The sequence below is a fragment of the Euprymna scolopes genome, chromosome 20, assembly GCF_053919585.1.
Source record: "Euprymna scolopes isolate OS-2025 chromosome 20, ASM5391958v1, whole genome shotgun sequence".
Taxonomy (NCBI): domain Eukaryota; kingdom Metazoa; phylum Mollusca; class Cephalopoda; order Sepiida; family Sepiolidae; genus Euprymna; species Euprymna scolopes.
In genome coordinates this window covers 16,015,062-16,037,422 of record NC_136501.1, presented here as the reverse complement: position 1 = coordinate 16,037,422, position 22,361 = coordinate 16,015,062, and the positions used below count along the sequence as shown (strand labels likewise).

Here is a 22,361-nt window from a genome sequence, read left to right as displayed (position 1 = left end):
CTGTGAGAAGCTGAGGAGCTCCAGAAGTCCTTTCTTAAAGAGGACCAAATGCTTTATATGGAAAAATTAAATGGCTGCAGACATTTAATTTTTTATCTTTTTTACTGGAAAGAGATATTATACATAACTACAGGTGTACAGAGTTTCAGGATGGTTAATAAAAAAGTAAATAAAAAATAAATTAACAAAAAATGCAACAATTTTTGATTAATGAAAAAATTTTTAAAAAATGGTTGTAAACGTCATCATTCGTTAGTTTTAAAATTTGAAATTTTTTTTATATTTATTTCAGAAATTATCTTGTTAGGGCTCCGTGAAAAACCTTTGCCTTGCTCAGGGGCTCCATGGTGTACTGAAATTTGGGAAACTCTGGGCTAGAGCATGGTGAACAGCATATAGCCTACAAGATTAGAGGCTCTTTTTTTGGACCTTATCTAGGAAGGAGAGACTGGTGGTTAGTACACTAGCTCAGATGTGGCAACAGTATTTCATGATGGCTTTGTAGAGATATAGGTAGGTGTAGAGATAGGTGTGAGAAGTTTTCTAGCATGATAAAGGGAGCCTACCTTCCTTGCAACCAACATGGCAGTATATTCCATGCATGTATTTCAATTCATGTTACCTGTGAATGTTAGGCCAAGGAATTTTTTTTTTTTTTTTTTTTTTTATATAAACAAGTCACCATTTATCAAGACCTGGGTGGGGCCACTCGAGGATAAGGGTTAATGAGTGTATGGTAGTCAATGGGGCAATGTTGTAGTAATCGCTGGTGGTGGAAATTTGGTAACTTGGATGACTTAAGAAGATAGCTCATCAAGAACTTGTTTATGCTGGACTTGAAGACGACCAAATTGTAGTCAGCTGGAAAGCAGGCAAACAGAACAGAGTTCCACAGGCATGCAGTTCTAAGAAATAAATGTTGTTAATTGAATCGACGTTTAGGTTTAGACACAGATAAAATTATTGATAGTGATTTCGACTAGACAAGTGTTTTTCGAATGTTAGACTCTTAGGAAGATTCCCGAGTTTGACAAGATACGCTTAAGAAAATCAGAGGTTACATCAACCGAAACGTTGTGAAAATAACACTCAATATGAGAACAGTAGTTCGAATAATCCAATAGTACAAAAAGGATAATATAGGTGAACAAAGCTGGAACCAGGAGTATACAGATGTGTTTATTTAGTCCTGGGCAACGCCGGATATTCCTGCTACATTTGTTTTTGATAAATAATCCAAATAACTTTATACCATTTTTTCGTGTTATTGTGGATTTCTAGGCTTAGTTTTGTTAAATAAGCTGGTTGTAAACTAAATCAAAATTAAACAAAAAAAATTAACATTTTTTTTTTTGTTCATATTATCCGTTTTTAACGTTTTATCTCATTTATTGTAATGGGTTTTCGTCGTTCGCTCCGCTAAACTTAAACGCTTTGTAGATTCTCGCGTGGACCAATTTCCATGCAATTCCACTGCCGTGCAACCAGTAACTAACCGTTAACATTGTCTGTGTGTTTGCAGGCGGTGGAGCAAGGCTGTTGAACAGTGGCGCCAGTTCCACTGTGACTTGAAGGATATTATGTCATGGTTAAATGAAGCCGAGAAAAAACTAGCCGCAGCTCAACAGCATCCAACTACAGATGGACCGACGTATGAGGTAAGTTTTATTTTTATACCTTTTTACATTTTTTTTGTCTTTTCTTTTTTGTTATTTTTGTTTCTACTTTTTTTTCTTTTTTTTACTTATTTTTTTCTTTAATTGCAACTTCTGTATTTTCTGTCATTCATTTTTCATTGTTTTTTTTTCATTGTTTTTTTTTATCTTTAAATCTTGTTTTTGTTTTCTTTTTATTCTTTTTGTATATTTTTTAAAATCTTTTCACTTCATTGCTCACTCTCAGTCATTTTCTGCATTCATTTTCCCAGACATTTTCTCAGTTATTTTCCACTTCTTTTCCCCTTCTTTTTCTCAATCATTTTCTGCATTCATTTTCCCCTTCGTTTTCATTCATTTTCCCCCTTCATTTTTCATTCATTTTCCCCTTCATTTTTCATTCATTTTCCCCTTCATTTTTCATTCATTTTCCCCTTCATTTTTCATTCATTTTCCCCTTCATTTTTCATTCATTTTCCCCTTCTTTTCTCACTCATTTCCCCTTCTTTTCTCTTCCATTTTTTCTAATTCTTTTTTAAGCTTTTTAATTTTTTTTCATGTGTTCAGTTTTTCTCATTCTTCTCTCTATTCTTTTTATCTTCTCATTTCTCCCTTTTTCTTATTTTCTCATTCTTTTCTTCTTTTTCTATTCTTTCCTTCTTTTTATTCATTCCGTTTAATTTCTTTCCATTCTCTTTTTTATTCTACCCTCATTCTTTTTTTCACCCTTTATTTCTTTACACTAACGACAGTGGACGTTTTGGTTTTCCAAACTAGATTTCGAATACATTGCAGAAAACTTTTTTCTCTTTTTAAAAATGCAACAAACTTTTACAAATACTTAATACTGTAGTTGTTCAGTGCCATAAATATTGTCAAATACTTGAATTAGACAGAATTACAACATATTTGTATTTTTTTAATTGTGTAAGTTAAACTAAGCAAAAAAATTATTGGGAAAATCTTTACTATTATATAAAAAGAACTTTGTGTGGTGTGTGTGCTCATTCCCTATGGATTCAAAAATGGTTGGACCGATTTTTATGAAATTTCGCATTATGTATCTGGCAGTGTTCTTAAATAGGATTTGTTTCGGAATGTCTTCGATAAGTATCAATAACCAATAATCGAAAAAATCTAATAAAAAAGGAACAGGCGATTTTGACCAAAGTTGACACTTTATACAACCTAACATCACAAGTGCATTTGAGAAATTTTATTACCGCACAAGCAGAAAAGACCGTCATATAAAATCAACAGTAGGTTTTTTGATATAACAGAGGCACGTTTGAAATAAATATTTCTGTTTAAAGTAAAATTGAACCATGATACTTTACTTTTTCATTTTAAACTTAAATTGAAGCCATTATCACCGCACAAGCAAAAAGGCTAGGGATATAAAATCAACAGTAGGCTCTTTGATATGACAGGAGTGCGTTTGAAATGAAGGTTTCTGTTTAAAGCACAGTTGAAGCATGGTATTTGACTTTTCATTTTAAACTTTAATTCAAGCTGTTATATGTAAAAATAATTTTATAAAATCAACAGTAGGTTCTCTACAGTGCAATAAAGACAATGTATTGTCGACTAAGTCACTGCAAGGAGGCATATGAGGCTTCCTATCTGTGCACCATGATGGGTCCCCAACTAAAGCAAGCAATCAATCGATTTGATTGAAAAATGGGTGATTTCACCGATTTTGATGACAATAAAATATGGAAGTGTGAAACATTCGTTGATCATCATTCAATCCCGGGCAACGTCTGGTCCCCCTCCTAGTATTCTAATGTAAAATGAGAATTGTTTTAGATCTGATAAAACAGTTTTCATTTTTTGATGGAAAATATCTCTCTCTCTCTACTTATATATAGAACGCACTTTGTGTGTGTGAGTTCAGTTTGTTCCCTACAGACTCCGAAACGACTATACCGATTTTAAAAAAAAATTCGCACAAATGTTTTTCGTGTGTCTCGGAGTGTTGTTAGATACGTTTTGTATTGGAATGCCTCTGATAAGTATCGAAAGTCGATAATCCAAAAAATTCGACTAAAGAAGGAACAATCTGATTTTGATCAAAACATCACGAGTGCATTTGAGAAGATGTATTACTTCACAAGCAGAAGAGCTCGGTGTATAAAATCAACAGTAGGCTCTTTGATAAGACAGAGGCGCGTTTACAAAGAATGTTTCTGTTTAAAGCATAATTGGACAATGATACTTAACGTTTGCATTTTAAACTTGAAATCAAACCGTTATAATACTTTTATCAAATCAACAGTAGATTCTCTACAGTGCAATGTAGATTACAATGTATTGTGAACTAAGTCACTGTGGGGAGGTTGAACTAAGTCACTGTTGGGAGGTATATGCAGCTTCCTCCTAGGGCATCGTAGTGGGTCCCTGACTGGAGCAGGTGATCAATCGATTTGATTGAAAAATTGGTGATTTTACCACTTTCAATAACAATAAAAGTATTGGAAGTGTGAAACATTCGTTGATTCTCATTTAATCCTGGGCAACGTTGGGTTTCCCTGCTAGCTTACATTATAAATATTATTTTGAAAGTGTTCTACAAATCATTGTTCTGTTTTATATTTAAACTAATGACTGAAAAATGATGAAACAATTTGATAATGAATCATAATTTTTAATAAATTGTTTTTCTTTAAACATTATTCAATCATATTTTTAAAATATGAAACAAAATAATGATTCAACATAATCTTACTTTAAAATACTAGCAGAGGGAAGGGACTGCCGGATTTGCTCGGTCGTAAACTACGCTTAAATATAATATTTTAATTTGTCCAGATTTCGTATATATTATTTATAGAGTCGTGATTTCGAAAGTAAAACAAAAAGTATTTGGCTACCATCAGTTATAATCGAAACCAAAACTGTAGCATCCAAAGCTGGTGACGTTACCACTGTACCAACGTGACATGCATATGTACTGATTAAAAATTAAAAATAAACTAAGATGAATGTACAAAAGGTATGACGATTTTTTTAAATTTTGACCCCTTAAAAACTATTTTAACTGACTAAAGACCCATAAAAGAACAGTCCATAAAAAATGCAATCATTTGAGGCCACTACCGCCGCTCTGCGACTTTTAGTTTCGGAGGAGATAGAGTTTGAAAATATGGAGACAGACAGACAGACATATAGCTTTTTATATATTAGATTTATTGTGGTTTGTTGTTACACATTTCATCTTTGAACAACAAATCTTTCTTTGAATATCATACAAGCTTTTTTTTTTTTTAATTCAGTCAACTTTTAGAAACGTGTATTTCTTAGATTAATTAAACAGTTGTTCTCATCTTGAGTGTTATTTGCACAACGTTTCGGTCGATGTAACCTCCGATCTTTCTCAGGTGTAAAAGTCGTCATACATTGGCAGGAAAAAAAAGGAGTGTAGCTGTGCACTCTAAAGTTTCGAACTTTTGGATCTAGTTTGAAGTAAGTTTACACGAATTATTATAAAGATAATTTAATTATCAGGGAACCTTGGGGGGTATAATTTTTAACTTATTATGATCAAATTTTTAATTAAACACATCAATCAAAAACATGGCAATTTTTACACCTAACGAAGGTCGGAAGTTACATCGACCAAAACGTTGTACAGGCAACACTTAAGATGAGAGCACTTGTCCAATTAATACAAATGATACAAACATTCATACCTCATCTCAAAAATTCAAAATTGTTTTAGAAACTTCATCGATAATTTTGATTTCTCCGTACAATGTGTGTCCGTAAATAATAAATCATCATCAGTAAAAAAAAAAAATCAATCTATTATATAAAAGGAATGAGTGTTCAGTTAAAACTCAGAAACTACCTAAGATACACTTATAAAACGTACATATTTGGATTCAGCATCAGACCAACGGGCTGGTTTTGGTTTTTAAAAAATATTATATTATGATGGCGTCACCAATGAGGAAATTAGTGCACGAGTAATCTTAACAAATATGCAATGTTCTTTAAATGATCGAAAAATAAGGCTGAAACTAGATCAAACAGTTGATTGCTGATGACTTCCTTTCCTTGTTTTAAGTTGAATCGGATGTAAAAGTTTTCGTATAAATTAGAGTGAGAGGGAGAGAAAAAAAAGTTATGGGGAGATGTGTTCAAAAAGTAACTTGGCAAAAGAAATTTAAAAGAAACATATTAAACACACTTTAAAAAAAAAAAAAAAAATTTTTTTTATCCATGCTCCCGGACAACGCCCGGTAGCTCCGCTAGTCTTAACAGACATAAAATAACTTAAATTTGAAAAGAAACTGGAATCTTAGGAAGATCTCTATCATTCCAGTAATTATAAGAGCAACTGGACTTCATGAAAAAGAATTTCAAAAACTACTTGGCAAATATACCTGGTGAACCAAGTGCAAGAGAGAGTCAAACAATTGCACTTAAAAAGGACGGCCAGAATCTTAAAAAGAGCTTTCGGTTTGAATAGATAAAATAATGCATGACTGTCTGGTATCTGGTAGGATGCCCCATCCTCAGCGCTAACAAACTGATCAGAAAATTTTTCACACGGTCTAATAATCATTGTTCTACAATTTAAATAATTGTATTAACAGAAGTAGTTGAATGTTGACCCCACCTCACTCTGTCTCCTCTCCTTTATGCTTCTGGTCCTGGATATGACCTTAAACTATATCCGATGGTGAGGCCCCAGCTTGCAGGCTCTGGGGAGTGTGGAACCACCCTTTAATTGCCATTGCTCTCAGGTCCACTCTGACCCGGAATGGTAGTACCTGTTAGGGTCCCAACTATGGGTTAAATAGAAACCGACTTAAAAAACAAATATACTCTATTAAAAAATTGTTTTTCAAAACCACTGGATTCGGCATTAAATAACCCAAAAGGGTTGATATGGTGTAAAACAAAAACAACCAATGCTTCATGTCCAAATTTGATGTGATTTTGACTGCTAGTTATGGAGCATATAGATGTTTTGCTTTTTTTTCCTTTGGTGTTAGTATAAGAATTCTTACTGTCTTCTTATCAAACACATGGTACGTGAAGTAGATATAACCAGCAGTCTCTAGGATGCTTCATGCCAAATTTGTACCGCATTTATTTACCATTATTCTCAGGCCCACTCTTATCCGGAGTCCTAGTATCAGAGTCACACATGTAAGTAAACAAAACAATCTATCGTTCACAGACTGTTAATTAAAAGTAAACGGCTACAAAATAAATTAATCTCTAAATATTTGAAGATATTACGAATTCTAAACAGGAAAACTTTCGCAATTTTTTAAAACTGAATACAATGAGTTTTTAGCTACCTTATCAACTACTCCCCTCCTGACATCTACATACCCTAGATATAACACAAAATCGTGTCGAATGGTCATTGGACCAATCTGGGAATTTGGAGGAGTGTGGAGTCCCACCTTAGTAACCATTCTGATCCAGTGGTAATCTCTGTCAACGTCATATTTATAAATCAAATTTATCATCCGGACTATTTGTTTATGAAACATGCATTTTTTTTTTTTCATAAAATGACTTAAAATAGGTGGACATGCTGTAAAATACCTTCTTGCCTAAGAGCAAAGTGTAGTATCTGTTCTGGTGCTGCACTTAATATTTTCTGCCCTCGACCAGTGAAGGAGAAATCTTTCTGGACCGATGCAAATTTAATTTTTGCTCAAGAGTATCACGTTTTGGAGATATCTGAACTTTTTCTCACATCGAAAATTGACCTTGTGTCTAACTCTGCCCTCTTGGGGAGGCGAGTAAATAGGAGTAACCAATCCACCTTAGCATTATGGCTTTCAGTGATACCTAAGGTAAAAAGTAGCACTTCGGTTCTGTTAGTCCACTCCCCACCTCCATCAACTTCCGCCCTCAAGGTATAGAAAATCTGAAAGTGGAACCCACAACCCATGGACCTCCCTGTCACTTAATCTAGTTTGATGAACCTCAGGTGTAAAGGGTAGGGCTAAGACAGGGTGGGGCACACTGAACGCCACCTGAAAGAAACAAAATGAAATCCATTATCTATGCTTGAAGGTGACAGCTCCTTATTTTTGTTTATAACGTTCATTCTCCAAGTCATGGCTCACTTATTGTCCCAATTTTCATGTTTCCCCACTCTAGTAGAGTTAGACACAAGGTCGCTTTTTGATGTATGTATATATGTGTGTGTATGGGGGGGAGGAGAATCAAAACGTAGATTCCATGAACATAGCTTTTTTCTGAGAAGTGCACGCCTGTGGAATTCTCTTCCGTTTGCCTGTTTCCCACCTGACTGCAACTTGGACGTCTTCAAGTCCAACATAAACAAATTCCTGATTAATCGCCCCCCCCCCTTAAGTAAGACACTTTATCAAATCTCCAATACCAACTATTATTACGATATTATCCCATTGATTATTGTACACAAAATAACCCTTACCCCTAGTGGCTTATGGGCCTTAATAAGTGGTGATCCCCATGTAAAAAAAAAAAAAAAAAAGTACACTGAATTGGAGCAAAAATAAAATTTTTCACAATCTCAAAAGATTTCTCGTTTCTGAATTTTAATTTTTTAGATGAGGATTCGTCATTCGTATTATTATTATTCATCGGACTACTGTTCTCATCTTAAGTGTGATTTTCCACAACGTTTCGGTCGATGTAATCTCCGACTTTCTTCAGGTGTGTCTTGTCGAACTCGGGAATGTTTCTATTGGACTCGGGGGAATTTGGACGGAATTTCGAGCAGAACCCTTTATTTACTTCACGGGGTTAGAGTACAGGGAAAAATACCGATTATGAAGACCTATCTGGTTTGATCGAGGATGGAGCATGATGGCATGAAGTAGGAGGATCTGTAACAAAATCACGATGATGAGTCAGATGAAAAATTAAAATTACTGGCGTAATTCTATAATTTTGTATGAATATTATTGCGAACATTGGTGGTGCCTATTTTTTTTATTATTTTTGACAAGTGGTGCATACTAGTACAAAATAATTATTCAAATTTTTAAAAAGGGAACACATATTTTATATATCTTTCCCTACATTGGTGTAACATAGTTATATAATAATATAATTTAGTTACACGTTAACATGGTACCAACACTGTGTACGGAAGTCTCGCAAAGAAATAAAAGGAAAGAAATTCGACTCAGGTTTTTTTTTTTTAGTTTAAATGAAAGGCATTTACTCATGGTACTTTCCGAAATACACCTGCATCTTGGTTTTATAAGTCTCTTCGTTCGCCATATGGTTAACAAAACTCTGCCGTATCAAACACATGCATTTCCTCCTCCCGTGTTAACATGTCTGCTCAAGTCCAGTTGGGTTTTTCAAAAAAACCTCTCTCGCCGGTATTATTATATAGGCTACTTTAGGGGTTTCATTAAAAAAAAGTCTTAGGGAGAGATGCTTATTAAAAGCACAGTCTTAGAGAGAGAGTAAGAGATGTTGCATGACTTAGATAGATATTGTTCATGTTAGGAGAGATTCTTATATATTAAAATTTCATTCCTTAATTGTGTAGAATGGAAGAAGAAGAAAGCTCTTGGAGTGAAGGGATAGTATTCAGACAGTTCGGACATGATGATGTTGAGACGTGTATGTAAAGACATATAACACAAATATATAATACAATTGGACTTTACCTTTGTATAAGAATCATAAACACAAGACGAGCTTTACAAAAAACACTTGATGGTTTATTTCGTCACGACCGGCCGTTCCATCACCAAGAATTCAAAGTCTCACATTTTTCCTTGAAGTGACGTCTCGCTTCCTAGACCTGACTCCCTCTGAGTTGTTTCACTGACTGACTAACTCTAAAGTTTTTTCTCTATTCCTAGAACTTTCTATTTTCTGTGACGTCATACACATGTTAAAACATGTGCCTTCTTTCACGTGTCCTGGACATACGTGTCCAAAACTTTTCCTATTTCTACAAAAGGAATTTTAACCTATATTCAATATGTTAAAAACATTATCTTATAAGCTGCATTCTTTCAATTTAAAATTTCATAACAAACTTGATAGTTAACATTCTTTCCTTGAAATATTTATCTTTATTCTAAACAAATGTTTGTTTTACATTTTAAAATTCTCACACGTAATCTATCTCTAAACTAAATTACGAGGTTCGAATTTGCCTATTGCTATTTCATTTTCATTTTAAACTAAATTCTCCATTTTTATACTTACATGAAAAGGGGACAGCCCTTATCATGTAACAGTATGTGCTTTGCATTTGCAGTGTCGTCACATTTTTTTTTTTTTTTTTAATCTCTGCGTTTCTTTCTTTTGCGATGTCTGTAGTTTGCTCCATTGTGTACGGTCGTCTGGCCATTTCATTTGTTCAAAGTTTGGAGTGCCTCTTGTTTTAAACGCTCCTCTCACACTCACACATGCTTCCAAGTTGCTCTTGCCGGCCACATGGTTTCTTTTTTGTTCTCTGTTTTTCTTTCTCTTTTCTTACTCCGCTGTAACGTTACCTCAAGCATCGGCTTGGTTATTTTCATATGTGTCCTGCTGCTGTTGCTACATATGTATCACTAACTCTGTTACACTCGTAATTTATTGATAGAACATATTTTTTTTAAAAATTACCAAAACACAGGTAGATTTTTTAAAAAATAAACTTTTGAAATAAATTGCTTAATCAAATTTAAAAAAGAACAAATATCTGTAGAGGACGGGTCCCCCTTTAGATGTGTAGTTGGCGAAATCATCCTCTATTGTTAAGTAGGAGATTGGAGAATAAAGTCGCATGGTCTCTTTGCCATGAAATGAAGACACCAAATATGCTGATATATAATCACAACACAAATAAAATTTATTTACATCTAATTACAAATTAAAAGATTGTAACAGTTCATAGCGAAAGATGATTAATGAGTAACGTTACTTGCGTGAGTCTTTGATGCCTGTTTGCCAAAACCGTCGTTCGACCTTTTAAAGTGTTTTTCGTCACATCTACATTTGTTGCAAGGTCCAGCGAAAAAGAGAGTGGATGATACAAACCGGAAGTGAAGGTGGCTGTATCGCTCCCTTGTAGCCAAGAATGATATTAGAGTTCAAGGGCGAAAATCGTGTTTGCCTTAAAGTCATCCGTTTGTGTTTGTGTGTTCGCTTGTGTGGAGAACTCGGTTCCCATAATCCCTAACGTAAATCATTTTAACAATTAAATAGATAAACCGACAAAGTATAACATGCTCTTTGAAATCGAGTGAATATGATCTCTTTGCGTCCTGACAGTCTCTTTTTCACATGAGAAAAGAAGTTGCTAATCTTTCTCGTCTCTGTTGTACATTTCAAAGGAAGGTGCTGATCCGAGCTCCTATCTTTGGCCCCCCTTCTTTTCAAACATTCACAGCCAGAACTCGTTTCTCTTCCACAATGGAAACAAATTTTTCGTTTCTTCTCTCATGAGCTTAGTGTAAGGCAAAATTTTCACACACAAACATTTTTTTGTAAAGTTTTCCCCATTTATAAACACATTACTGCTGTACTGCTTCCCTGCAGATTACAAAAAAATTGTTTTCAAAACCAGTGTCAATGAACATTTATCATATCATACCTCGACCTTATAAGTAATCAAACTTAGTTCATTCCGTTAATCATTTTTCAATCCTCTCATAATAATCTTCACTGTTCAACTGACACTCCATCTATCTCATTAATTCTTAGCTTTTGGCCTTGATAAATGGTGATTCATCTATTATATAAATCTCACCTGTCTGTTTAAATGTATGTATGTATGCTTGTCTGTCTGCCTACAACTTTCGACAGAGGTGACTGATTTTCATGAGATTGGTATCGGTTTGAAGCTCAACCCTTCAGACGACAAATGTCAAAAAATTGGCTAAAAACATTAATTCCTTCACCCTCAACTGGGCACTTTTATACAAGAAGGGGTCGCTTTTTTCGCCGACATTTCTGAAAGTCATCCCCTCTTTTCGATTGACTAGCCTTAATTTAAACCTTTGCCACTTCCGGTTCGGCAATGGATGCAACGGCAAAGACTTCATGTTTTTTTTAATGTCCTTTTCCTCCTTCGCGGTATGGGTTCGAGCCTGCCTGCCTACTACCACTTTTTTATTTTGCTGGACATGCACCTCCAAACACCCGGGCAACACCGAGCACCCAGGCTAGTTAATAAATGAATAAAACAGTAGATGTATGTATGCGTGTGATTCTGTCTGAAAATATTTAACTGATAAACTCTTCAGCTACTGGTCAACTAACACTGAAATTAACAGCAAATAATTATCATACACCAACGATGGTTTATAACGAGTAAAATCTTTGTTTGGATGAATAACATATACACAGTAAAGAAATATGTCGGCAAATTGAAACGCAAAATGTTCATTTCAACTTATCAACATATTTCTATTACTTTTGCGCATGCGCAAATACATTCATAGCTTGAAGTGGTTTAATTTTAAATCTTTCTTAGCTATATGTTGATAGCTGAAATTAATAGAGAACACAACTAGAGTGCTAAATGTTTTGGTTTTGATTCTAGCTGATGGCACCCAAGTCTTTTTTTTTTTTTTTAACTTTTGAAATCAGTACTATATATTAGATACAACATAATATTGTATAAAAAAATTGACTCTGTAATAATAAATACAAAATTTGCATGAATTAAAATATATTTAAGCATATTTTACGACCGGGCAAGGCCGGGCGACCCCCCCCTCCCCTAGTTAATAAATAAAACAGAAAAAACAATCATAAATAACCATAAAAATAAATTTACAAGTGCAGTAGAACCCCGGTATACAGCATTAATTCATTCCAGGGTTAGGATTGTAAGGTGAATTCGCCGTATGGCGGAGTCTAAGCAAAATTTTATACAGTACATATTAAAAATTAGTAACAAAACACAGTACAGTATATAATACACATGTATATAATCAAATAACATTATAAATAACACTGTAAGGCGGGGCAAATATCATAACCACGGTCCGGAAAAACATCGTATTCCACATTGTAACCTGAAAAAACATATCCTAGGGACATCGTATCCCGGGGTTCTTGGTTTATAATTAGAGTTCATTTGATAAAATAATTAGGAGATTTTGATGTGTATATTTATATTGTATATTCTCTAAAACTTTTATTTATTTAAAATGTTTTTGGTTTTTAAGTTGACAGAAGATTAATAATTAAACCAACAAAACCGAAAGAGGCAAAAGTTGTTAATAGATCAACTGTTATACCTCCTCGACTTAAATACCCTGGACAAGCAGTGAAATCCAACCCCCTACGCAGTAAAGATCTCTAAATTACGGAAAGCCTTTTACGCTAGAAGTTTTTTTCCCTTAAACTGGTAGACTTTGGAATTCTATTTAGAGTCCCTGCTTCCCTGGTTGTACTGACATGCAAAAGTTCAAGTGTAATGTGAACAGACATCTTGCTGCTCAACTCCCTACATAGTGTCCCTGAAAATTATGTCCCAAATAGTAGCCCTCTACATCCAAATGGTACTGTACCTTGTTTGGGGTGAAATAGCAAAAAATAAAAAAAATAAAAATAATAATAATTAAAAAAAAAAAAAAAAGATTTTCATCAGGTGATTGTTATTATCTCCCTTTACAAGTACGATCTTCTTCAAGTGTTTGCTGTAAAGATAAAAACCTAATCCAAAGATTTAATTATCACGTTCGCAGGTGTGTCCTTTCTACTAAACAACACCTGCCGTGCTTAATGACTGTGATTATATTGACTTCACTTCTAAAGTGTGACAAGTCCGTTTGTTTTCAATCTATTGTCTTGTTTGAGAGGGAGAAAAGGAGGGGGAAAAGGAGTCCATTATTATTATTTTTTATATTGAATTTTCGTTTGGATTTTTCACTGGCAAAATTACTTTATATTCAGAGCAGATCTTCTATGAAACCTAATCTTCAGGAGTCTACCCATAATCACCATAGCTTCTAGATTCACTCTTACATCTGAATCACGTTGACACACCAGTTCCTATCAAATGACCAAAGTGAAGAGACTTTGAACATCGTCCATTCTTAGATTGGTGACCATTTGAGAAGAATATCAAGTGTTGTTAAGCAAGCTCTTCACTCAGGTGTACAAACGGGTATCAACTTTGTTAAGGGTAAACTGGCAACAAGCTAGCATCCTGTCACAGAGATGTGTTGCAATATTTTTGGCATTACAAGAGGGCATGCTGCCATAAGTTTGGACGATTCTATTTATAACCATGCAGCCGAAGAAGTGAGGAGACCAACCTCACAGAAAAAAAATTATGGGAGGTTATGCCACCATAAATTTTGACGATTCTATTTACATGCATGTGTGCTAAGAACGAACCAATCAAATGCCGTAACAGCTTTATAAAATAGACCGAATCTTGTTGAAGACTCCAGTGTTTACCTTTTTGTGCCAAAACTAAAAAAAGCAAAACAAAAAAAAAAAAAAAACGTTCTTACTGATGGTAACTAAATTAAATCCTTGCATGAGAAAGCTTATCTAACTGGATTTATATTGCCATTTTTTTGTTGCTTGGAACTCCTTTTTTTTCTATTTCAAGAATGACTTTACATCCAAGAGAATAGTTCTGACTATTTGTTAGTAACATTATAGAACTAGGATATATACCGGACCTACTACTACTACTACTAAGACAACTTCAAGTCCACTCTTGTGCAGAGTGGTAGTACCTGTCAGAGTTTATATATATTCTTTAAACAGAACGATCATGAATGATTTTGACTGCTTCATAACAATGAACAATGTAAAACAGTCTGCTATAATCTCTGCTATTACATATGCAACAGTTGGACAGGTTTTGTTTCCTAGATGCAAATCCACTGAAACTTCTGTATTTATTAGAGTGCTCGATGAGTGAAAAGAGCGTGTTTATGATATGTTTAATTAAAAGTTACTCTCGCTCTGCTGGCCTGCCGATACAAGATCTCCAACTGGAGATCTCTGCAGAAACATGTATGCATATATGTAGCTAATAATGTTTGCATAATTAAACTATATCTCTATCGCTACTATTATATAAAAGTTACTTTGTGTGTGAGTTCCTTCCTCATAGGTTCCGAAACGGCTGAGCCTATCCTTTGCAAATTTCACACAAAGATAATTTATATGTCTGGCAGTGTTCTTAGATATGTTTTGTACAGAAATTCATCAGATAGGTATCGAAAATCGAAAAAATCCGATCCTAAAATAGTTTCTCTCTCATAGATAAAAAAGAGTTTTTACAGGGGAATATTTTGTTAATCTGGTCAAGGGAGATAATAAAATCTTAGCAAATGATTTATTCTTAGAAAAAAAAAACAATGATTGTCATCTAGAGATATAGCTCAGTGGTAAAGCATTCAAATACAAATTGGATCATCCCGTGTTCAAGCCTGGGTGTACCTCACCATTTTAGTTTAATTTTTTCTTATTAATGAGTTCAATTTACGATAAAAGAGGTTCCACATCATTTCTTCATTTGCATATTTTAAAACTTAACATTAATCAGAAGTGATTTTTCCAGGGCATTCATCGTCAAGCTTAAATATCAGCTGACATGATATTGTAAACAAACACAGACGGAATTTGATGAACAACATTATCATTTTTTTTTTTTTTTTTTCTGAATTAGTCCACCAGGTAAAATATTCCTTGAAATATTTTAATAATCAATAGAGGATTGATTCTATAACAATGTATACGGATCTGCATAAATTAAAATATTATGTTTAAGCGTATTGTATGACCGGGCAATGCTGAGCGTCCAGCTAGTATCAAATATATAAATCTTTCTCTCAAGAGCATGCTATGTTTGAAATTCTGTGCTGATTCCTGAGTTAAAAAACGATTCTCAAGTTTGGCAAAATACACCTGAAGAAGGTCGAAGGTTACATCGACCGAAACGTTGTTAAAATAACACTCAAGATGAGAATAGTAATTCAATGAATCCAAATAATACAAGGTTATTTTTATTTTTTATTTTTTTTTTACACAGTGATCACCACTTATCAAGGCCTGGAAGCCACTCAGGGATAAGGGTTATTGCAAGTACATTACGTTAGTGGAGATTTGATGAAGTGTTTACGTAAGGGGGCGGTTCATTAGGAATTTGTTAGCGTTGGACTTGAAGACATCCAAGTTGTAGTCAGGTGGGAAGCAGGCAGACGGAACGGAGTTCCACAGGCGTGCAGTTCTAAGAAAGAAGCTTTGTTCATGGAATCCGCGTTTTGATTTAGGCACAGATAAAGAGTGGGGGAAATTTTTCACAGTGGATTCAGCTAGACGGGTCTTTTTTGTGAAAGTACAGATGAACTATAGAAAGGAGTAGCTCCCTTTTTTTTCTTTTTTTTTTATTATTTAGTCGCTCCCAAACTAGTAAGGTATAAATCGCTGACAGACTAGCATCTTGGGAAGGTTCAGGCCATCCATTTTGCTTCATGCTATAAAACCCAACTGTCGGATTTTTAGGTTGAGAAAACGAAATATGACTATTCTGAGGTCAATTCTAATCCAGAGTGTTGTATCTGTTCTAAATGTCAGATGATGGATAAGTTACTTCCCTACTTGACTGAGCTCCAATCTATAGTCCCCCCCCCCCCGTAAAACATTCACAACAAAAACTCGTCTAGTTACAACCACAGTAAATAATTTTCCTTTCTACCTATGTGTACCTAAAGCTAAACGGAACTCCCAAAAACTACCTGTTTGTGGAACTCAGTACTATGGGACTGCTTCCGAGCTTATTACGACAATAAAACGAAACAAAAGCACTATCCAATGTATTTAGTCTTTAATGTAATCCCCATTCTTCCCTATGACGTATTTCCATCTCCATGCAAAATCATGGATGTCAAATCAGGGATGTAGTTCAGTGGAGAGAGGCTGCACAGAATCCATGCAGCCAGCAGATGAATCACAACGCACTTGTGATGACCTACCTGGTGTAATGGAGAATGGAGCAGGATGGCATGAGAAAATAAATGAAAAAAGGAAACTGCAGGATATGGAGGCTGTTTAAGATAGACATTTTGACTTGTGATGTGAAGTAATAAATGGACTGATGCACGTCCATTCTCAAACATTAAGATTCAGAGTTACATCTACTGGTTAAATAGAATGATTATCTTAGCTTTTTTAACACAAACTGTTTAAAACAATCTGATAACATTATGTTTCTAGAGATAGATATATAGATCTATCCCAGGCTCTCCAAACTACAGCCCATGAGCCAGATCCGGCGGAGCTCTTTTTTGGGAATGTAAAAATATTCAGGAAAAATGTTTAAAATGAAAATGTGTGACAAAAATACTGTGGTGGTTTTTCTTTTTGTTCAGAAAATGAATTTAAAAAAAAAAAAACAAAGTTAATGAGCAAAGGAGTATAAAACACGTCCACATCATTTTTTATTACTTTTTTTAGCTCGTGTAGCTCTAAAAAGTCACCAATATGCGCCCCCCCTCCTGTTAAAACATTCTGGACACCCCTGATCTATAAAAAGTAGTAAGATTATATATCTAAAAACAAAAATAGGTTTAAGGCCACTAAAATTCATACTAGAGCTGTCTGCAAGAAAAAAGTACAAAAAAGGTAAAATTCAATTGTGACACTTTTCTGGAGGTTGAAGGTTGTGGGCGATATGAAAAATTGCTTTTATCTTGTCATGGCTGACAGAACAAGAACATGCTCTACCCTCATGGATTAAATAATGGATTCCACTCGAAATTTTAGTGCAGATTCTCGAGTTTGACAGAAAGATTCCTATGTTTGACAAAATACACGAAGAAGGTTGAAGTTACATCGGCCGAAACGTTGTGCACATAATACTCAACAGGAGAAGAGTAGTGTGATTAATGCAAATAAATACAATCCATTAGTGTCTTAATTTAAGAACAACAGAAATATTAGCAGACATACATTTATGGAGTCTCAAAGTACAAAATTTAAAAGAGTGAGGTAATCAATTTTTTTTTAATGGAAATTTCTCCAGACAAGGCATTAAGCCACTTGATGTAAGCAGCTTAAAAAAAAAAAAAAAATAGTACTACAAAGTAAAAAAACTTGCCAACGATAAGTGTTAGATGGAATAGAACTTTTTGAGATGCGGCCATTGGTAGCGAATTTGGCTCAGACCACATTCTTATTCAAGCAAGTCTTTGACTTCAGGCAGGGTGAGTGACCAAACAGCTAAACCAGATCAACATTGCTAATTTGAAGTTGGATGCTGGCGCACAATTCAGGGTAGAACTTTATAACCAGTTCTCTCTTCTGCAAACCAAAGGAGAATATGAACCCAAGACAGAATGGCAGGTCCTTAAATCTACCACCATCGACTTGGCGTACAAGCACTTTGGTGTTATGGATCACCGTCATGATGACTGGACAATAAGAGGGCAAGCATATGAGGTGTGAATGACAAGTGCAACAAACTCTCATGATCTGCGGTCGTATGTTACTCAATCGTAGTTTTCTAGATTTTAATTTCTTGATGCTTTTTTATACTCCTGTTTTATACTCGTTAAAATTCTTTCCAAAATTTGAATTAAAGGAGAGAACACACTTTAAGTCCATTCCTGGAGTCCTATAAAATAATTCGCGATTCCCCAGAACACCTTAAGCTTCAGAACCCTTCCATAAATGTACGTGTGCTACTGCTTCCATCGCTTACATTTAAATTAGTATTGTTTTCCACTGTTCATGTTTAAAAAGCATCCAAGATTTTCCAAACAAGTTGATCAGTTTTGTTAAACATTATTGAGCTTTAATCCTGTTAAGCTTGAAAAACAAAAATGCTAAACCAAGAAAAAGTGGAACCAAATGCGATCGGATTTACTCATCTTCTGAAGATTAAAAGGGAGGAATATTTGTTCTTTTATTAAGATTCAAATAAGGAGAATAGTTTTATTTAATTCAAATATTTAAAATATTTCAAATAATAATAAAACTGTCTTGTAATTCCTCAGGATTTGTTTCTAGTTATAATAACATCTTGTTTTTAAGGCATATCAATCCTTTTCAGAATTATTTCTTGGGGGAATTGTAAGAGTCTGAGACTCATTTCATACCCATGGCTGGTTCTATTTAACCAATAAATGTAGCTCTGAGGACAGGTGTAACTGCTCAAGTGGCTTTATGCATTGTCTGGAGTGACTTCCATAAAATAAATCAAAAAATTAATTGTAGTGCTTTTCCACGAAATATACTTTAATAGTCAATGAAAAAGCATTAAAATTAATTTTAAAAAATCAACAGGATTCAAAATTTGAGTTTGCATATACTCGTGCTACGATGGAAATCGTCATCAACATTCCCTCTTAACTTTCTCATCAGCTTCTTTCTATGCTCTGATTGTATTGCCAAGATAACAAAACTTCTAAACAACCTCAATCTAGGCAGGAGTCGCTAGAAACACTTTATCCTGCCTTGACAGAGTTCAAAATAGACTTTGTAGCCTAGTAGGGGATGTCTCTTTCTCTTCCCTGCAACTTCTTTCCCACAGAAGAGACGTTGAGAGCCTGTCTCTGTTTTCTCGTTATTTTCATGGCAAGTGCTCGTCTGAGCTACAATCTATGTTCCCCCCTGTCCTAACTTTCATGAAAAACACTCGTCTAGCTGAAATCACTATCAATAATTTCTCCTACTCGTTACCTGTGCCTAAACGTAAACGTAGATTCCATGAACAAAGCTTCTTTCTTAGAACTTCACACCTGTGGAACTCTGTTCCGTTTTATTGCTTTCCAACTGACTACGATATGGTTGTTTTCAAGTCTAACGTGAAACAATTCTTGATGAGCCGTCGTTAATCCAATTTACCAAATTTTCACTACTAACGATTAATACAATATATTCCCATTGACTTCCGTACACTCATCAACCCTTATCCCCGAGTAGCCCCCAGACCTTGATAAGTGGTGACTCCTTTGTAAACAAAACAAAACAACAAAAAAAAAAGAATTATACACGTGTTGTGAAGTCATTGTTTTTTTTTTGTTTCAAAAGATTATGAGTTAGATTTGTTAAGCATACAATTGTGAAGAAGAAGAAGAAGAAGAAGAAGAAGAAAGAAAGAAAGAAAGATAGCTGATTACCTTTTCCACTTCTATCCCTATTCAGCCATTATTTGTTACTTGGTGGGTTCACAGCTTGAGGCAAAAATACAAAACGGTGTTTTGTCCTTTTTGAAGCAATTTAAAAAGAAATTGATGCAAATTACAAACAACTTTTTTAAATGGCGACCTTTTTCACTTTAGATTAATCTTGCAATTTAAAAAATAAACTTTTATCCTTAGAATTAAAAAAAAATACAAATGTTAAACAATTGTAAAGAAAACAAGAAAAAGAAAGAAGAAGAAGAAAGAAAGAAAGAAGAAAGAAAGATAGATAGCTTGTCCACTTCTATCCCCATTCAGCTATTTATTGTTACTTGGTGGGTTACCAAATTTCCACTACTAACGATTACTAGGACATTTTCCCATTGACTTCGGTACACTCATTAATCATAATCCTCGAGTGGCATCCGGGCATTGATAAGTAATGACTCATTTTTAAGAAAAAAAAAGAAAGAAAGAAAAAGAAAACATCTATGGAAGATAACATTTTCGATAAAGTGTTATAATGAATAATTTCCCCTGCTTACTACTGTTCCCAACCTTGAATCCCATATCACCATTTTATTATTTTTAATATATAATATTTTTTATGTTAAAAATAAAATACTTCCTGTTTTGTTGAAAAGTGACACAGAGTTAAATTTATTTATAAATATCGATTGAGCATAGAAAAAATATCCACGTATTAACATTCAGACAATTAACTACTTACATTTTTTCCCCGGTTCAAAGGGGTAACTCTCGAATGATCTATAGTTTCTTCCTTGTTTTTGAGATTACATATCAAAGGGGGGCAATTCATGAATAAACTATCGCCCATTCTCTAAACAAACCTACAAACTCTTCAAAGATTTAGTATTGTACAGATTTTTAGATGTGTTTATTCGTCGGTTCATCATGCTTCAGTTTAAAATGACATTTAAAAAAAAAATCTTTTTATCGTTAAATGCAATAATTGAATCGATACATTTTTAAGAATATTTGTTCATGTTTGAAAAAATGGTTACTTAGACTTACTGATATTTGTAAAAAAAAACTACTGTCTCAATAATGGTTACTCTGCCTATTGCTTTTTTGGTAACCAATCATATGTTTCTATTTGCATACAGGCAAATAAACTACCCAAACACAAGAACTTTTTAATCTAATTAATAAAAGTCTGTCTCCAGATTTTCAAACTCTATTTCTTTCGAACCTAAAAGTCGCAGAGCGGCGTTAGGGGCCTTAAATGATTGGATTTTTATGGACTGTTTTTTTTATGGGTCTTTAACCAGTTAAAATAGTTTTTAAGGGATCAAAAAGGGTTAAAATTGAAAAAAAATCGTTATACATTTTGTACATTCTTTTTTTTTTTTTTAATTTTTAATCAGTTCATATGCGTGTCACGTTGGTACAGTGGTAACGTCACCAGCTTTGAATGCTACAGTTTTGCTTTCGGTTTCGATTCTAGCCGATGGTACATAAATACTTTTTTTTTTTTTTTACTTTTGAAATCACGACTCTGTAATAATATATACGAAATCTAGACAAATTAAAATATCATATATAAGACCGTGAAAAGCTGGGCGCCCATCCACTAGTAGCATCATCATCATCATCATCATCATCTGGACTATTCTACTTACTGTTGCTATTGATGTTTTTATTGTTAAACACAAAGATTGAATGAATATTTTCCTAAGAATTCGTGTTTATGCGTTTCAGTTTATTGTTTTTTTTTCTTTTTTTATTAAAAAAGATTGGTTGCATACTTATTATTTTCAGATTTAGTTATATGTATATAATGCGATTTTACTTATGTATGTGTGTGTGTATATATATTTATATATATGTGTGTGTGTGTGTGTGTGTGCATACCTACGTATGTATGTGCATATATAATACTGTAAGCACTGTATATAAAATCTAAACAGCCAAAAATTACCAATGTTAGTTTTGAAAACAGTTATAACATTTTAAAATGCCTGGGTACGTAACTATCTAATATATGCATATATATATATATATATATATATATATATATATATATAGTTACATATCTATTTCTATATATATATGTTGTAATGCAGATTTATAAATTAATTAAATTAAAAAAAAAACAAAAAACAACTAACTTCCATACCTTTTTGTAAATCACACACCATTGTACACTTAGCTACGTTCTTAACACGTTAAAAACATTTTTTTTCTACACACGAGACGCTTCACTATTTTAAGTAATTTAAATGTACTGTGAACTGAAGCATATAAAGCGCCCAGATTTTAAACGAAACAGTAATGAAAAACTGCCTGAATATGACTGAAGAAAATCAGTTGAAAGTACTTGCAGAAAAATCCAATAAAAAACAGATGGACGAAAACGATTATGGAACTTTCTTACACAAATTCGACTGAGATATTAGAAAGACTATACGAAAAATGGAGAAATCAAAAATAAAGGCGATTAAGCGGAAACACCCCATGCTGTTCAACAATGACTGTTTAAATGTGCATCTACTAGACACTATCCTCGAGTGTCTAAGGTCCCTCTGTACAGGGGTTTGCCAGAACAACCTGGCATGAGGATACTTTTCCCCATAAGCAAACCCTGACCAAATATTCAAAATCACATAGT

General features: G+C 34.0%; 1 protein-coding gene across 7 annotated transcripts in view; it reads left to right on the top strand.

Moving 5' to 3' along the window:
• Nucleotides 1-22,361, top strand: part of LOC145241334 (dystrophin-like) — a 1,936,823-nt gene that overhangs the window by 1,310,592 nt on the left and 603,870 nt on the right. For all 7 annotated transcript variants that reach the window (XM_080104172.1, XM_080104173.1, XM_080104174.1 and 4 more), the window contains one exon: nucleotides 1,523-1,658. In XM_080104172.1, the coding sequence (XP_079960298.1) occupies nucleotides 1,523-1,658 (136 nt within the window). The remainder of the gene's footprint in view (nucleotides 1-1,522; nucleotides 1,659-22,361) is intronic.